At 49.5% G+C, this 15,457-nt stretch overlaps 2 protein-coding genes across 5 annotated transcripts in view; one reads left to right on the top strand and one right to left on the bottom strand.

The window, feature by feature from the left end:
• Nucleotides 1-895, top strand: part of CAPZB (capping actin protein of muscle Z-line subunit beta) — a 49,067-nt gene extending 48,172 nt beyond the window's left edge. Inside the window, exon 9 of one of the 2 annotated variants that reach the window (XM_087914816.1) lies at nt 580-895. In XM_087914816.1, coding sequence (XP_087770942.1) covers nt 580-667 — 88 coding nt within the window. In that variant the 3' untranslated portion in view covers nt 668-895. Of the gene's footprint in view, nt 1-576 lie in introns of both variants that reach the window. The other variant, XM_087914815.1, reaches the window with a different exon arrangement.
• Nucleotides 896-1,119: 224 nt separating this feature from the next.
• Nucleotides 1,120-15,138, bottom strand: SLC66A1 (solute carrier family 66 member 1). Of its 3 annotated transcripts, none has more exons than XM_087914814.1 (8): nt 14,960-15,138; nt 10,980-11,262; nt 9,771-9,900; nt 9,485-9,572; nt 8,074-8,231; nt 6,224-6,316; nt 5,187-5,372; nt 1,120-4,469 (listed from the first exon to the last, which is right to left on the bottom strand). In XM_087914814.1, the coding sequence occupies exons 2-8, from the start codon at nt 11,150-11,152 to the stop codon at nt 4,371-4,373; spliced, it is 927 nt and encodes a 308-aa protein (XP_087770940.1). In that variant the 5' UTR covers nt 11,153-11,262; nt 14,960-15,138; the 3' UTR covers nt 1,120-4,370. The 3 variants fall into 3 exon arrangements, with proteins under 3 accessions (XP_087770940.1, XP_087770939.1, XP_087770938.1); XM_087914813.1 differs by having other exon boundaries at nt 10,980-11,218; XM_087914812.1 differs by lacking the exon at nt 14,960-15,138 and adding an exon at nt 14,828-14,929.
• Between the last annotated feature and the right edge of the window lie 319 nt (nt 15,139-15,457).

The raw sequence follows: 15,457 nt of genomic DNA, 5'->3' as shown, positions 1-15,457 counted from the left end.
CGGCACTAAAAACCAACCACTCCCTGTGACTTGAGAGCATGGAGGATTTCGGGCTTCACCCCCACTAACTCCCTAATTCTTGCAAGTCCTCTTGTTGTTGTTGTTTTCGTTTTAAGGAAAAGGACAGAGGGAGCCTCCCGATAACATTTTTACGTTTGCTCTCCTTGCCTTGCGGTGTGGAATTCCCTTGCACTTGAGAATGTGACCGCCACGGGACTCGGCCTGCGTGGGGTGTGGTTTTTGCGAGCAATTTCCAACCCTGGAACCAACACAAAAAGCCCCCGTCCCCACCCTCGGCCAGGCTGCCGTTGGAGATCCTCCCTTTAACCACCACTTGGGGTTGACTTGGACGGACCTGTCCACCCCCCCCCCACCCCGTTCCCCTCCCCAAAATGCTACTAACGATGCGCTAACCAGAGAACTTCGGGCTGGTTACGAATTGTGGGGAAGGCGCTACCTGACGTGTGCTGGAGATGCTGCTTGCGGGGGACGCGACATCGCCCCATTCGGCCACAAGGGGTTGCCCCCAACCCCCTTTCTCCTCCTAACACCCCCTCCTGCCTCTTTTTCTCCCCCCAGGTCTGTGCAGACGTTTGCAGACAAATCGAAGCAGGAAGCTCTGAAGAACGACCTGGTGGAGGCGTTGAAGAGAAAACAGCAGAGTTAGAAGCCGGCGTCTCCCCTTGAGGATGCTAACAAGACACGCCATGCACTCATTAGCGCCCCCACCCTACCCTACCCCGCCCCCCACCCCAATTTCTTGGAATCTTCTGTTGTTTCTCTCTCTCTCTCTCTCTCTCTCTCTCCCTGACATCCTCCTCCCCATTATTTTCATTTCCTGCATACAATATTCTTCCCCCCATAAAAATAAATAAAGGCCTCTGTATTTTTCCCCCCATCACCATCCCAAATCAACGGTTTTGGGGGTGGGTAGGTGGGGGGGCTCTCTAGCCGCTTGATTTCCACTGTCTTATTGCCACAGCCTTGCAAAACGTATTTTCTGTTGGGAAACCTCCGAGATATTGTGCTCTTCCTGGCCTTTTTCTCCCCCTGCTCCCCCACAGCCCCCTTTTCTTCTTAAAGGGCCTTACGTTGATCCGCATATTTCCACCGATCATGTTTTCTTTTTCTTTTTCCTTTTATTCTTGGTGCGCCCCCCTCCGGTCTCCCGCTGCTCTTTCCATATTTTGTTATATTGGTGTAAAAATGTACAAGAAACAAAAACAAAAAAAAAAAACGCCCTTTATTAAATAACCATGGTTTGTGAAAGAAGGAAGAAGAAGAAAAACAAACCCCAACCATCGTGGAAAATGTGTTTGGTGTATGTTTGGGAGAGAGGTTGAGAAAGGAGGATGGGGGTACGGGGTGGGGTGGTGGCGGGGAGGCGGGCAGCTGCCCCCACCCCCCAAAAAAGAGATCTGCAAAAAGCTGGTAAGACTCAAAACATCCCCCACCCCCCCTCCAGTCCTGCTTTCCACCCGAGAAGCTGCGGTGTGCTGCTTTTGACTTGTTCTTGATTTCTAATGGAATGCGAAAGACTGGTTATTATTATTTTTTTTAAATATGTAATGCTTCAAATTGGAATCTACATCTCTTATACTTGAGCCTCCATACTTAAAAACGGGAAAAAAAACCAATAAAAATCTTTAAAAAAAAAACAACCGTAAGAAAGCGTTGGGTTGCTGGGCCCGTCTCCGATTCCTTCTCTTGTCCTTTCCCCAACTCTCAAGAGTACGGTCTTTGATTGGCAGGGTCCCGGTTGACAGGTCACAGCCTCTGTGGCCTCAGTGCTTCGGTTGAAATTGTTGTCTAGCGGAGTTGGCTGCAGATTCGGACAGTGAGGAGGTTGGGGAGGAACCGGGGCCAGTCCTGGAGGCTGAGGAAGGTTCGGACAAGGGCTCTGCGTCAGAAGCAGAGATGGGACCATGGCAAACTGGCAGTTATCAGCTGCCTTTGGAGGAGGACAACAGGGAGGCAGTGGAGCAGCGGGAGCCGGTTCCCAACCTGCGCATGCACAGAGCTGCCAAAGGAAAAGAACAGGATTGGAAGAGGAGCAGAAGGGGGGAGGGGGCTTTTGCAGGAAACCGTTTGTTCATTCGTTGCAGCGGTGTGAAGATCTGTGTGTGCACCTCAGAGACTCTGTGCCGAGTCCTTCCTTGTCAGCACTGGGATTGAAACTATTTCCTTGGCTATTTCCTCCAAGCTAGATGAGGTCTGTGCTGCTGATTACACCCTTGAAAGACTGTTGGCCAGGCCTTTGGCTGAATGCGAATGCAAGAAATTCACCTTCCTTTAATAAAAGGGGTTTTGCCAGGACAAAGGGTCTGCTTAGTGCTTTTGGGGGAAACCTAGGGCAGAACAGAAATGCTCTTTTTAACAGAAACGGCGTTTTTCTCCTTTGCTCCCAAGCGTCTTCTTGAGCGTCTCGTCTGCCAGTTGGGAATCATTTGATGGTTCAGACTGAAGACAGAGACCAGTTGGCAAATGTGCCCCCTTTGAGTCATGAGTTCCTTGGTCCTTCACGAGCCTCACCCCACCTCATTCCTCACCCCCAGGGGTGGAGCTTACGGCTTCTTAGCAGTTCTGGGCTTTTTCACGGTTGTTACCTTTTGCTTTTATATTTTCTATACCTGGCCAGCCTGAAATATTCATGCCAGCGTAGACTCCTTGGGGAAAGGAACCTGCTTCCCATCTCAAAAGAGTCCCATGTGTATGAGAGATTTTTTTTTTTAACTAGAAGGGAGTGGAACTGCATGGAACCTCTCCAGCCAGAGGCAGTCGCACCTCTGAACGTCTCACAAGCCTCAAGACATGCTTCTCTGTTGAGGTTCCTAGTTACCTGTAAACCAGGAAGGATTCTTTCCCTCTAGCTACTCTTCCTTTGCAAAAAAAAAAAGGGTGGGTGGGCAGATGGGAAAGCTGAAGCCCGCCACCATTGCTTCAAAGGTGAGATAAGATGTAAAAGAAGAGACAGATACCACAATCTCAGGAATTTAAAACTATATTATCCACTTCGTTTTCGTTAGCCTCTGCTACCACTGTCAGTGTGTGTTGTGGTTTGCCGGCAGCCTGGGCAGGCAGCAGTGGAATCGGACAGTGGGGAAGGACGGGGACCAGTCTGGGGAGGACTCGGACGAGGGTCCTGGACCATCTGAGAGTGGGGTGCTGACTCCGGAGCCTCAAGAGCAGCAGCGAGGCAGAGGAACAAGGGGAGCCTGTTCCCAGTGCGCAAGAGCTGCCAGAAGGCAAGAACAATTAAGACAAAAAGGAGACAACTCGGGAGTAAGGCTTGGAGTTGATTGGCCCTCCCATAAGACATAAAGGAGGAGCAAAGGGACAGGCACCTTTGCAGGAAGCAACTTTGATCACTCGGTTCTGATTAAACCTTGAAGCTCTGTGTGGACTTTGTACTTCGGTTGGTTTTTTACAGTTCATTTGTCACTTTAGTTGTTGGCAGCCATTCAAAGGAGAGAAAGGTGGGTGCTTATCTCGAGGGACTGTTTGGGACTCATTACGGGCTGGGAATGAACGTAATTCCCAGTGTTGAAATAAAACAAGAGTTTGCACTAAGCGTGTGCTTAATTATGGTCTCAGGAAGCCTTGGTCAGAACAGAGTGTAAAAACTACCATTGGAGAGAGATTCGCCTTGATGCTAACTAACTCTTGACGATGTTAGCAGAGGCAAACGAAAGCTAAGTCGATAATATAGTTTTAAGTTCCGAAGATTGTGAGGTCTGTCTTGTCTTTTATAGCTACGCCTGGAGCTCGTATTTTTAGGGTAGTTTGCAATAAGGAGGAATACAGGGTTAAGCAAAGAACCATTATCCACTCCTGCTGGGGTGGTGGGAATATTTTTATTGATTTCTCCATGTCCATCCCCCTTCCCAAAAATTGCCTTTTCGAAGGAATGCCCCTTGTGTGAAAAAAAAAAGACCCCCCCTTTCCTCCAGCTTCCTTTTACTCCCGGGCCTCAATGAAGTCCAGGCTGCTGGGTACCGAATGCCTTTGGGTTTGGTTCCGCCTCCCCAACGCTTCTATTTTATAAATTAACAGTTTTCCCTTTTGCGGGTGGGGGAATCGGGTGAGGTTGCGGAGTATTGAGCAGATTCACTGTCATTGCAGAATACAGTCTTATGTTTCAATGTTCCTTTTTTCCATTATTTTTTTCCTTCTCCCCCTCCCCGCCCCAAAGGAATTGGAGAGGTAGGAAAGGATCTCGTAAGGCGCGTCTTTCTGGAGGTGAAGCATTTTTTTCTAGTTCTAGAGAAAAGCCAGGGCTTTTATCTCAAGACGTTTTCAGGACGACGCCCCAAACCCACTGCGGGAATCCCAACGCAGCCAAGAACCCCAGCAGCCGATCCTGGCGTCGTTCAGCTTTCAACCGCGTTCTCTTCTCTGCCCAAAAGAGCGTCTCTCTCTTCCGTGACCGGCAGCTTCCTCCGACGATAGGCCAGGAATTGGAACGAAATCTGAAGGTGAAGAATTAAGGACTGGACCCAACACCCACCATTGGCTACGAAAGACTTAACAAAACACCCAAGAAGACCGTTCCCCGTGATTTGCCGCTTTGTTTAAAGGACGGAGCCAAAATCTCTCCGTGTCAGGATTGGGGCAGCCAAGCCAACGGTTGTTAGCCAATCTTCAAAAAGATGGTAATTTGTAAGCAGTCTCAGAAGGGCTAATGATGGGATGGTGAGATAAAAAGACAGATTTAAAGGAAGTACCTGGAAGCATAAACTTGCTTTACGTGGCCCAGATGGCGAGGCAGAAATGTTATTTTAATTAATATGCTTGCCTCCAGAGGTGGAGCTCTCGCCTCACAGTCAGGAGGCTGTGAGTTGGATCCTAGGTAGAGGCAGATATTTCTCTCTCTGGGAATATATCTGCTGAAAAAAGACTCCACACTGGTGACAGGGAAGGGCATCCGGCCAGTAACACTCCATCCAGCAAGGGATTATGGGGGTCGTTAAAAAGATGATGATGCTTGGCTCAGGACTATTTTTTGCCACCCCCACCCCCTCAATCCTAACACAACCGTTGGCTGCCGTTGAGAAAGTCTTGGAATCAAAAGTCGACTGTCCTTGCCTGCCGGAGGGATTCTGTCGCACTGGACCTGGCATGGTTAAAAGCAGAAACACACCCACCCAGCCACCACCACCACCACCACCGTTTCCCGAAAAGGATACCACGATGTCGAGGGACAGAACCCCCAAGCTGCCAACCAGCCAGGGCAAATGGTGGGTCACATAATTGGCTTCCGACTGGCCCGGATCCGGGTTTTTCGTTAGGACACTGAGCCCGTAGAGTGTGTTTCCGAGCATGACCAGAGCGAAAAGAGAGTAAGAGATTCCGGTAGTGCATTTCCGCTTGAACTGCAAAAGAGAGAGAGAGAGAGAGAGAGAGATTGAAGCGGTAGGCTTTTGTTTGCCCAGCATTCTTTAATTGTGATTAACATTAAGCCAGTTTTACTCGGTGGCGCCATTCCCTGGGCTCACAACTAGCTTCACACAAGCTTTGAAAGGGAGCAAGGATATGGGGTGGGTAAGCGTGATCTCCTTATCTTAAATCAGACCAGGGTGTGGCAATAGCCTCAAACACCCCCACCCCAGTTTTCTTCCAGTAGACCTCGGATACGTCCAGGGGTGGGATCTGACTGGCGTAACAATTGATTTGGGGAGCACACGCATGCGCGTCAAACCTGTGCTGCATGCGCATATGCACTACCGGCTCCGGCTATCATTTATCTTCTCCAGCTGACAAGCCGCACTCAGCTGCGCCGCGCAAAGCAGCCGAGGAAGAAAACGCAGCCCCTAAAGGACAGCCTAGAACCCGGGCGGGCAGGAGGGCCAAACAGCAGACCAAAACCTCGTCCCAGCAAACCGGTTCCGTGTCGGCTGCTCTTCGGCGCTACCGGTTCTATAGAACCGGACCGAACCGGTAGGATCCCACCCTTGTTTAAAATGGAGCAAGCATATGGGGTTGTCTTAAATCAGATCAGGGCGTGGGAATAGCCTCAAAAATCCTTGGTTTTCTTCCGACAGACCTCAGGTAAGTCTACAAGATGAGGTCCGGCAACGGTACGCTCAGGGCTGAAAGTTAATCTTCAGGCGGACGATTGTCCCTTAAACTAGGGGCCACGTTTTAAGGCCTATGGACTGGGAGCTGAGCTGCTCCCCAAAACAGGCCCTCCCTTCCGCAGTGGGCCTTCTTCAGCAACGCTTACGTTGGTGTAGATCTGCGGGGCCCGAGAAAACAGGTAAAGCACCGACGATGTGGATCCGATCACAAAGCCGCAGATCTCCTTCTGGGTGAACGGCTGTGGAAGACACCAAGGGTGATTATGGGATGCTGCGGACAGAACGTCCCAGCAGGCCTCGTGTCATCCAGGAAGGAAGAGTCATTTTAATGGGGAACTTCACCCCCCAGTAATTTAGTCCGTGGGTTAGTTTGGATGACCCTTGAATCCACCTGCCACCTCCCATCCAAACACTCTTATCTTTGTCTAGCATCCTTCCCACCAAAGGGGTGCACTTTTTTCTTTTTAGATATATAGTTCTGTTAGTTTATAAGTGTAACATACAAAGATAACACAAAAGGAAATAATAGGGAAATTAGGGAAGGGAAAAGGGAAGTGAATAGCGGGAGAAAGAAAGGGGGAAAAAAAGAAAAAGGCTTTGACTTCCTTTGCTGCAGTTGAGTAAGGCATTAAGATCCACCCTCAACTTTTTACTTTTTCATAATAATAGAAACTAACCATTTCTACAAACAACCAATCTATCTCGTCGGTAAAACCAAGTGGCCTCTTTTTTCCACCTCAAGCACAAAGTCCGGAAGTGGTTTCCAAGTCGAAGTAAAGGTATTTGTGTTTTATTTTTCTTTAATCAGAGCCGTCAAATTTAGCCCTCTCTCTGCTAACTCCCATCGTTTTTTTGCAGCCATTCATCCACTGTGGGGACTGAGGGGACCTTCCATTTCTGTGCGTGGTCTTGCTGCCGTCAGCATATTTAACAGCAAAGCTCCAAATTTTTTATTTTTCTCCAAGTCTTGGTCCATTAACCCCCATCCCCCAAAAAGAGTCTCTGGTGTGTTTTTTTTCTCTATATTCACTTTAAGAATTTTCTGTATTAAGCTATGAATCCTATTCCAATATTTCTTTGCTTTATCACACGTCCACCATAGATGGTTAAAAAGTCCCTTCTTTAAATTTACATTTCCAACCTTCCTTTATACATTCTTGACAATTTATCTGGAGTTAAACACCAATGAGACATTGTCTTGCAAAAAATCAAATTCTTTTAAATTATAGCTTAATGTAAACTTTAAACCTTTATTCCACATATTCTCCCAAGGGGCGCGCTTTTAACTTCAGAAAGAATGATTAATTTGGAGAAGACGTTTCTCTTGGGAAAAGCAACCGGGGAGAGCCACAAAATGGCTTGCATTTATCAATGCCAGCCAGGTCTTTTCCCCACGCCTCTTTTGCTGGACGTTCAATTTCCTGTGGCCCCTGGATACAGGAGAGAAAAAGGGGTCTGTTCTTGGGGGTCTCCAGGGAGAGAGGGAGGGCAGGGGGCCAGCACTTCCGTTCGCTTTAGTGCAATCTCCCAACTACCGCTAATCTTTATATCCTCGCCATTCCGATGGGATTTGAACACAACGCAACCATTTGTAAATTGCAAGGGCAATTTGGTCTTTGCAAGACATTTAAGGTCGGTTCTGCCCTTGAGGGGACGCGGTGGCTCAGTGGCTAAGACGCTGAGCATGTCGACCAGAAAAGGCCGGCCGTTCGGCGGTTCGAATCCCTAGCACCATGTCATAGAGTGAGCTCCCGTTACTCGTCCCAGCTCTGCCAATTCGAAAGCAGGTAAAAAAAAAATGCAAGTGGAAAAATAGGGACCAAAAAAAATAGGGGAGAAAAGGTAACAGCATTGCACGCGTCTTCGGCGTTATTCCTGCCGGCCACATGACCACGGAGACGCGAAGATGAGCACCGCCCCCTGGAGTTGGGAACGACGAGGACGGATGTGCGAGGGGAAGCTTTTAGCTATACTGTCCCAAAGAAAAAAAACGTACCTCCCAGCCTGACGGATAGTCCACAGAGGATAAAAGTCTCCTGCTTTTGAACATCCTTCCATCACCCAGGTGAGAAGAGGCGGGTCCCCCCTGCCAGGTGGGCATCAGCGTCGCCCCCAAGACCATGAATGCCAACACGGCATTGATCGAAGCCGAAACTGAGGAAAGGAGGAATGTTGGATTGGAGGGTTAAAAGTCTGTCTTGCTTTTTTTGTTTCTTTCTTTTTCTTTTTGGTCTTGTCCCATCAAGACAAATTTACTAAAAAGGAGGAACTGGCTTTGGTGACCTCAACACGCCATCCTTTTCCTGGCAGCTGCTCCTCGAGGCAGAAATACGAGCAAAAAAACCCCCACAGGACCATCATCCCCTGCAGCAGGAGACCGCTATCTCGCAATCTACCAGATCCAAACCTTTTAAGAGATCTGAAAGAGAAAGGAATAAGGTCTAGGGGAAGCCAGCTTTCCGCGGAGAGGAAGCAGTTGAAAATAACTCACAGAAAGCTTAGATTTGCTTCCTGTTAAAAACTGCTGCCTGCTCTTCTCCTGTGCTCGAAGGAGGTGGAGATCGCTCTATTTTAAAGGTTCCCCGTTACAAAAAGGGGAGGAAAAAATCTATCCGCACGCCTAGGCATAAAACCACCACTCCCTCCCTCTCCTCCCCAGCTTGGCATCCGAACGGATCTTTGAATTAAGCCCTGATTTTTGAACCAAAATCTTGGGGATATTCTGTGCCGGCGATTTCAGACATGGGAGGTTTTAACGCCTTTTTGCCCACTGGGCGCCTCCCTCTCTCACGTTAGCGGATGTCAATGTTGTGGTTCCCTGGTAGCTGGTAGCGGAATCGGACAGTGGGGAAGAACGGGGATCAGTCTGGAGAGGACTCGGACAAGGGTCCTGCATCCGATGCAGGGATAGGGCCAGGACCATCTGGGAGTTCCTTGCTGACTCCAGAGTCTGGCACCAGCGAGGCAGAGGAACCAGGGGAGCCTGTTCCCAGTGCGCATATGCGCAGAGCTGGCAGAAGGCAAGAGCAGCTAAGACAAAAGGTAGTAAGGCATGGAGGTGACTGCCCCTCCCATAAGGTATAAAGGTCAGGCCAAGATGACAAAACCTTTGCAGGAAGCAAAGTCGTTCATTCGGTTCAGAGTCATTCTTGAAGCTCTTTGTACTTCGGTTGTTGTTGGTTTTTTTTGTTCGATGGCTTTTTTTCCCCTAGTTCATTTGATACTTCTGTTTTTGGCAGCACTTCACCAAACTGAAAGGTGGGTGCTTATCTCGAGGGACTGTTTGAGATTCATTCTGGTTAGGAATGCAACCAATTCCCAGCGTTGCAATAAAATAAATCTTGCTTTTAAAAGAGGTTTGTGAGTAATTACGGATTAGGAAGCCTGGGTCAGAACGGTCAACTTACAGGCTCTTTTCTGATTCTTGACTTTGTAATAGATGTAAAGAGACAGCATGAGCAAATCAGCAAGCACGTAGTAAATGGCGGTGTATACCTGGGGAAGGAGAAGGAGAAACTTAGAGGGAATTCTGGGATAATTGGGAGAAACTTTATTTTAACCTCTGGAACTCTCTGCTACAGGACAGGGCTAAATAATGGGAGAGGAAGGGGCATCTCAAGGACCCATAACAAGGATGGCTTTGGGCATCTTTTCAGGGTCAAGGATTTGGGCAAGCAGAACCCAGTTTCTTACCTGTAGCGGCAGCTGATCAGCCAAGAAAGATCCAATTAAGTTCAGTGAATCGCCTCCAAGCCATCCCAGCAGGAAATAAATGGACAGGGCTTGGTCCATAATGCCAGTTTTACAGGCCAGGTAGAACTGACTGCGTGGAAAGGTGGACAAAGGAAGAATGAAAGAAGAAGCATCGGGTACATCCCTGATCATCATCACCAGCAAACTATGCCATGGATTGTTGGGCTGGGGCTGATGGGAAAGGGAGTCCAGCATCTGCTGAGAAGGAACCTGCTCTTTGATTGCGTCATTCTGCAAAGGGTGAAGTTTAAACCACCCAGGAGGAATTTTGTTTATTTTTATTTATTTTTTTTGCAGACACTGGTTGTTGCACGAACCAGATCTGCGTTTCCAGGGGTTGCTGGAGGCGACATTTCAAGAGCCGCCCACAGCCAGGCGTGGCAGGACACCAGGCCATTTCCTTTGTCTCTATCCCAGGAAGTGAATCATCTCTGTTTTGTCATCCCCAATGGGCCGCCACATATTTGTCAGTCAAACCGAGGAAGGAAGGAAGGAAGGAGGAGAGGTGGGAAGGAGGGAGGGAGAGAGAGAAGGGGAAGGGAGGATGGGAATAGGGAGGGAGAGGAGAGGGAGGAGGAAGGAAAGGAAGGAAGGAGAGGAAGGAAGGAAGGAAGGAAGGAAGGAAGGAAGGAAGGAGAGGTGGGAATAAGGAGGGAGGAAGGGGAAGGAAGGAAGAGAATAGGGAGGGAGGGAGGAGAGGGGAATGGAGAGGGTGGGAGGGAGGAAAGGAAGGAAAGGAAGTTTAAATAGGGTGGGACAGACGAAGGAAAAAAGAGGAATGAGGGAGGGAGGAAAAAAAGATGGGAATGGGGAGAGAGGGGAGGGAGGAAAAGAAGGAAGGAGAGATGGGAAAAGAGGGAGGAAGGAAGGAAAGATGGGAATGGGGAGGGAGGAAGAAGAGATGGGAATAAGGGAGGGAGGGAGGAAGAGATGAGAAGAGGGAGTGAGGAAGGAAGAGGAAGGAAGGAAAGAAAGGAAGAGATGAGAAGAGGGAGTGAGGAAGGAAGGGGAAGGGAGGAAGGATGGGAATAGGGAGGGAGGGAGAAAGAAGGAGGGAGGGAGAGAGGAAGGAAGGAAGGAGCCAGCCAACTGACACCCCTAGCACAAAACTCCCAGGTGCAGGGTGAAGCCCACCCCCCATTGACTTACGGGAAGGAAGCCCCAGCAAAGCAGGCGATGGAGACCAGGCCCAGCACCACGCTGGCGATGTCCCAGCCATCCCGGGCGCACTCGTGGAAGACGGACAGGATCCACTCCGAACCGTTGACACAGTCCGAGGCATTCCCGCTGGGAAAGCGGAACTTGTGAGGATGAGCAAACATGGCGGGGCTCAGGCACTGGGAATCACTGCAAATTCAGAACGGCCCCTCCCATTGCGAACTGGGAACCTGTAAAGGAAGAAGAGAGGTGAGGTTCTCTGGGATTTGCCTAACTGCAGATAAAAATGTGAATAGAAAAAACACAAATACAAGGTGAAAATTGATTTTTCAAAAAAGAAAATACCTTCCATTCTTTTCCCTCAGTCAGTCCCGGAACGGAACTTTGCATTAATTAAAAAATAAATTAAAAAATAACACCGACACCCTTTAACCTGAAGATGTTGCCTAGTGTCAGCCTTCAAGATCTTCCTCCTTTCCTTCACTTCTTTCTAGCTGCCATGAGTAACCCTGGATATATATCATACATCCCTTGATATATGTGATGTGCGTGCCTATTTACCCAGATTCAGAATTTTCTCGTTGCTACCACTGACTTCCGGTAAAAGATATCTTTTCCCTAATTACAAGAGTCTAAGGATTTCTTTCCTGGATTTTGAACGGAGCACCAGCTGACATAACTCTGAATCTGGGTAACTAGGCACGCACATCACATATATCAAGGGAGTGAAATGTTCCCACCCCCAACAGCCCAAACGGTTCTTCCAATTAAAAGTTGTGAACTACATCATGCGGACATCTCCAGGTGGGGATGATTAGTTGACCTTGGCTCACTCAGACAAAGGGTTGCAGTTGCGCAGAGAAGAGAAAGCTAAGCAGAAATGAGAAGCCCTCCCCAGTTTATACAATATTAGTTAGCAACATTTGCAGCTTACATCCCATACCTTTCCCCCTTCCACCACCCCCACCGTTACTCATGGCAGCCAGAAAGAAGTGAAGGAAAGGAGGAAGATCTTGAAGGCTGACATTCGGCCCTCCTAGAAAAAAAACATTAGTCCTGTAAAAGAAAGAAAGATAAAAGGCACGATTTAATAACCAGTTAGCATAAAAGAGACATGTATCTAGGGTTTATTAGGACCCTGACAAGCTTAGGACCCTGACAAGCTTAGGACCCTGACAAGCTTAGGGGCTCTAACATCTTTTTCACTGACCCTCTCAGCCCGGGACGAAGGGAAATGCTTCCAAGCAACCAAATATTGGAGCCGACCCCTCCGTTGTCGAGAGTCTAGAATTTCTTTAACTTCAAAATATTGTTCACCATCAATAAGCAATGGCACAGGAGGGCCGGTCTGGGTCGGTCTCAGATTGGAAGTATGTTCAGGTTTTAGCAAACTAATGTGGAAAACCGGGTGGATCCGTCGAAGGCTTTTAGCTAATTTCAATTGGACTGTCACAGGGTTTACAATTCGTTCAATTGAGAAAGGACCAACATACTTAGGACCAAGTTTCTTTGACTTTTGAGTGGCTTGTAGATATCCGGTGGACAGAAAGACTTTATCACCCACTTGATATGGGTTTTGTGGAGTCCTCTTTTTATCAGCAAATTTCTTATGAGCCTGATGTGCATCATCCAATGCTTTACAAGCGACTGGCCAACTGAAATTACCTAAAAGCCTTCGATGGATCCACCCGGTTTTCCACGTTAGTTTGCTAAAACCCGAACATACTTCCGATCTGAGACCGACCCAGACCGGCCCTCCTGTGCCATTGCTTATTGAGGGCGAACAACACTTTGAAGTTAAAGAAATTCTAGACTCTCGACGACGGAGGGGTCGGCTCCAATATTTGGTTGCTTGGAAGCATTTCCCTTCGTCCCGGGCTGGGTGGGTCAATGAAAAAGATGTTAGAGCCCCTAAGCTTGTCAGGGCATTTCGTTCTAATTATCCTGATAAACCCTAGATACGTGTCTCTTTTATGCTAACTGGTTATTAAGTTGTGCCTTTAATCTTTCCTTCTTTTACAGGACTAACGTTTTTTTTTTTCTAGGAGGGCCAAATGTCAGCCTTCAAGATCTTCCTCCTTTCCTTCGCTTCTTTCTGGCTGCCATGAGTAACGGGGGTGGAAGGGGGAAAGGTATGGGATGTAAGCTGCAAATGTTGCTAACTAATATTGTATAAACTGGGGAGGGTTTCTACTTCTTGCTTAGCTTTCTCTTCTCTGCGCAACTGCAACCCTTTGTCTGAGTGAGCCAAGGTCAACTCATCATCCCCACCTGGAGATGTCCGCATGATGTAGTTCACAACTTTTAATTGGAAGAACCGTTTGAACTGTTGGGAGTGGGAACATTTCACTCCCTTGATATATGTGATGTGCGTGCCTAGTTACCCAGATTCAGAATTTTCTTGTTGTTACCACTGACTTCCAGTAAAAGGCATCTTTTCTCTAATTACAAAAGTATTTCTTTCCTGGATTTTGAACGGAGCACCAGCTGACACCTAGCCTGGAAATCAGGCTCGAAGAATTAACCTTCACCCTCCCTCCTCCTCCTCCTCATTCTTCCTCCCGAGGAATGAACCTTCCTCCTCCTTCCTCACCCTCCTCCCACACCTGAGCTACAAATGAGACACCACTGTTGCAAAATAAATAACCTAGTTCTTCTGCTGTGAAAACTAAGCAGGTTTGCAAGCTGGTGGTGAATATTCCCATCCCAACATTTCCAAGACCGAGCGACTTAACTTACTTCCCTGGAAACAAGCCCCTCGTTCAGTGGCAGTATATCTGAAGCTAGTCTGAAAGAGGTAAATTCCCAGCCTTTGCTGGGAAAAGGAGACCCGGACTCGGCACTACCACACACACACACACCACTCCTGCTTGCTGTTGACTCATCCAGATGCTCTCATGTGACCCCAGCACCAGCTGACCCCTGGGAGCCAGCAATCAAACCTTATCAGCACTTTTTCCAGGTTCAAACTGCTTATCCAAGCGAGAAAGAGAAGGGGGGGGCTTGCCTTCTCCCTCCTGCGCGCCCCCCGTTTGGAAGACTTTGGTCTCCAGATAAGTCAGCTGCCTCCCCCCTCCCCAAAATACGCTGCCGGGGAAGGAAGCCCCCAACATTTTCCACAGAGCCGCTTGGCAAACAGATCAAGATTAAGAGCAGAAAACGCTTCAAGGCTTTGGTGATTCATCAGGGCCAGGGTGTGTGTGTGTGTGTGTAGAGAGAGAGTGAGAGAGAGAGAGTGTGTGTGTGTGTGTAAAAGGAGCCAGATCAAGAGGAGTTTTGCTTTCAAAATTCGTCCTGAAAAGACCTGGTTGTGTTTCGGGCACAAAAGCCAAACCGCCCCGGATAAACCAAGACAGGCTTGGATTCCAGGGGTTAGGATTAGGGTTAGGGGTCTCTTTAGCCCCCAACTTGCCAGAATTAGGCCAGTTTGCAGGGAAGACCCCTACACCCCGTTGTGAGGTTTCAATAGGAAGCTCTGGAGTGGTTGGCTTGCTAAGGCTCCCCATCGGCTGGGGATTTGGGGGAGGTGTAGTCTGTCCCCCCCCACCGTCCCCCAATTCTGGAATAGACGAAGGCCTCCCAATTGTGGGGGGGGCTGCAGGGAGGGGTCTTCTACTGCCACTCACCCCCTCCTCCCTGTTTAGAGATGCTCCGGGTTGGGAAGCCAAAGCGAGGATGCCGGTTTAGCAAGGAAAGCTCGAGAGGGTGGGGGGCTTCTTCCCCCTCTCCCAACCCCCCGCCTCCTTTGGGGTCCCCCTCCCCTCCCCATTCCTCGCCTCTCAGCGGGGGAGGAAGGCTGCGCTTGGCTCGTCGCCTCCCCTTTGGCCGGCGGGGCTCACCTGCCCAGGTGTGTGTCCAAGCAGCTCTGCTCGGGGTCCTTCTCGGGTGGGGTGGGGTGGGGGGTTTATTTGGGGGTGGGGGGAGGGGAGAAATGCAAGGGTCTGGGTTCCAAAGCGGCGCGTCCGACTCACCGGGTTTGGGGATCGACGGGGGAGGGGGGGTCCCCGATCCGCAGTGGGGACAATCCGGATTCGCACCCCGGAATTGCCCGGGCGGGCTTGGTTTCTCTTTTTTTGGGGGGTGCCTCTCGGCCAGAGATGACGGAGCCGGAGCCCGGCCCGCTGCTGCTGTTGACTCGCCCGGCAGGCTCAGCTGACCGGCGGCGGCTCCGCCTTTGCGGGGCGGAACTGGGCTTGCTGGCCGGTCCAAAGCCCCCCCCACTTTTGCAGGCTCTTCCACACAGACCCCGGTTTTAAAAGGGGGGGCGGCTCCCCAGCTGCTCCCACCACCCAAATCCCCCGCGCGGGTCTCCCTGCACGAAGAGCCGGCTTCCCCCATTGCCCAGTTTCGGCCCGGAAGGAGCGGGTTGCAACAACAGAGTTGGAAAGGGAAGCTTAGAGGTCTTCTAGTCCAACCCCACGTTCAGGCAGGAGACCTGAGATCATTTCAGACCAATGGCTGCCCAGTCT

This window comes from Pseudonaja textilis, chromosome 18, assembly GCF_049901715.1.
Source record: "Pseudonaja textilis isolate UNSWEBS1 chromosome 18, rPseTex1.2, whole genome shotgun sequence".
Taxonomy (NCBI): domain Eukaryota; kingdom Metazoa; phylum Chordata; class Lepidosauria; order Squamata; family Elapidae; genus Pseudonaja; species Pseudonaja textilis.
The sequence above is the reverse complement of the archived record's forward strand: the minus strand, read 5'-3'. Positions and strand labels throughout refer to the sequence as shown.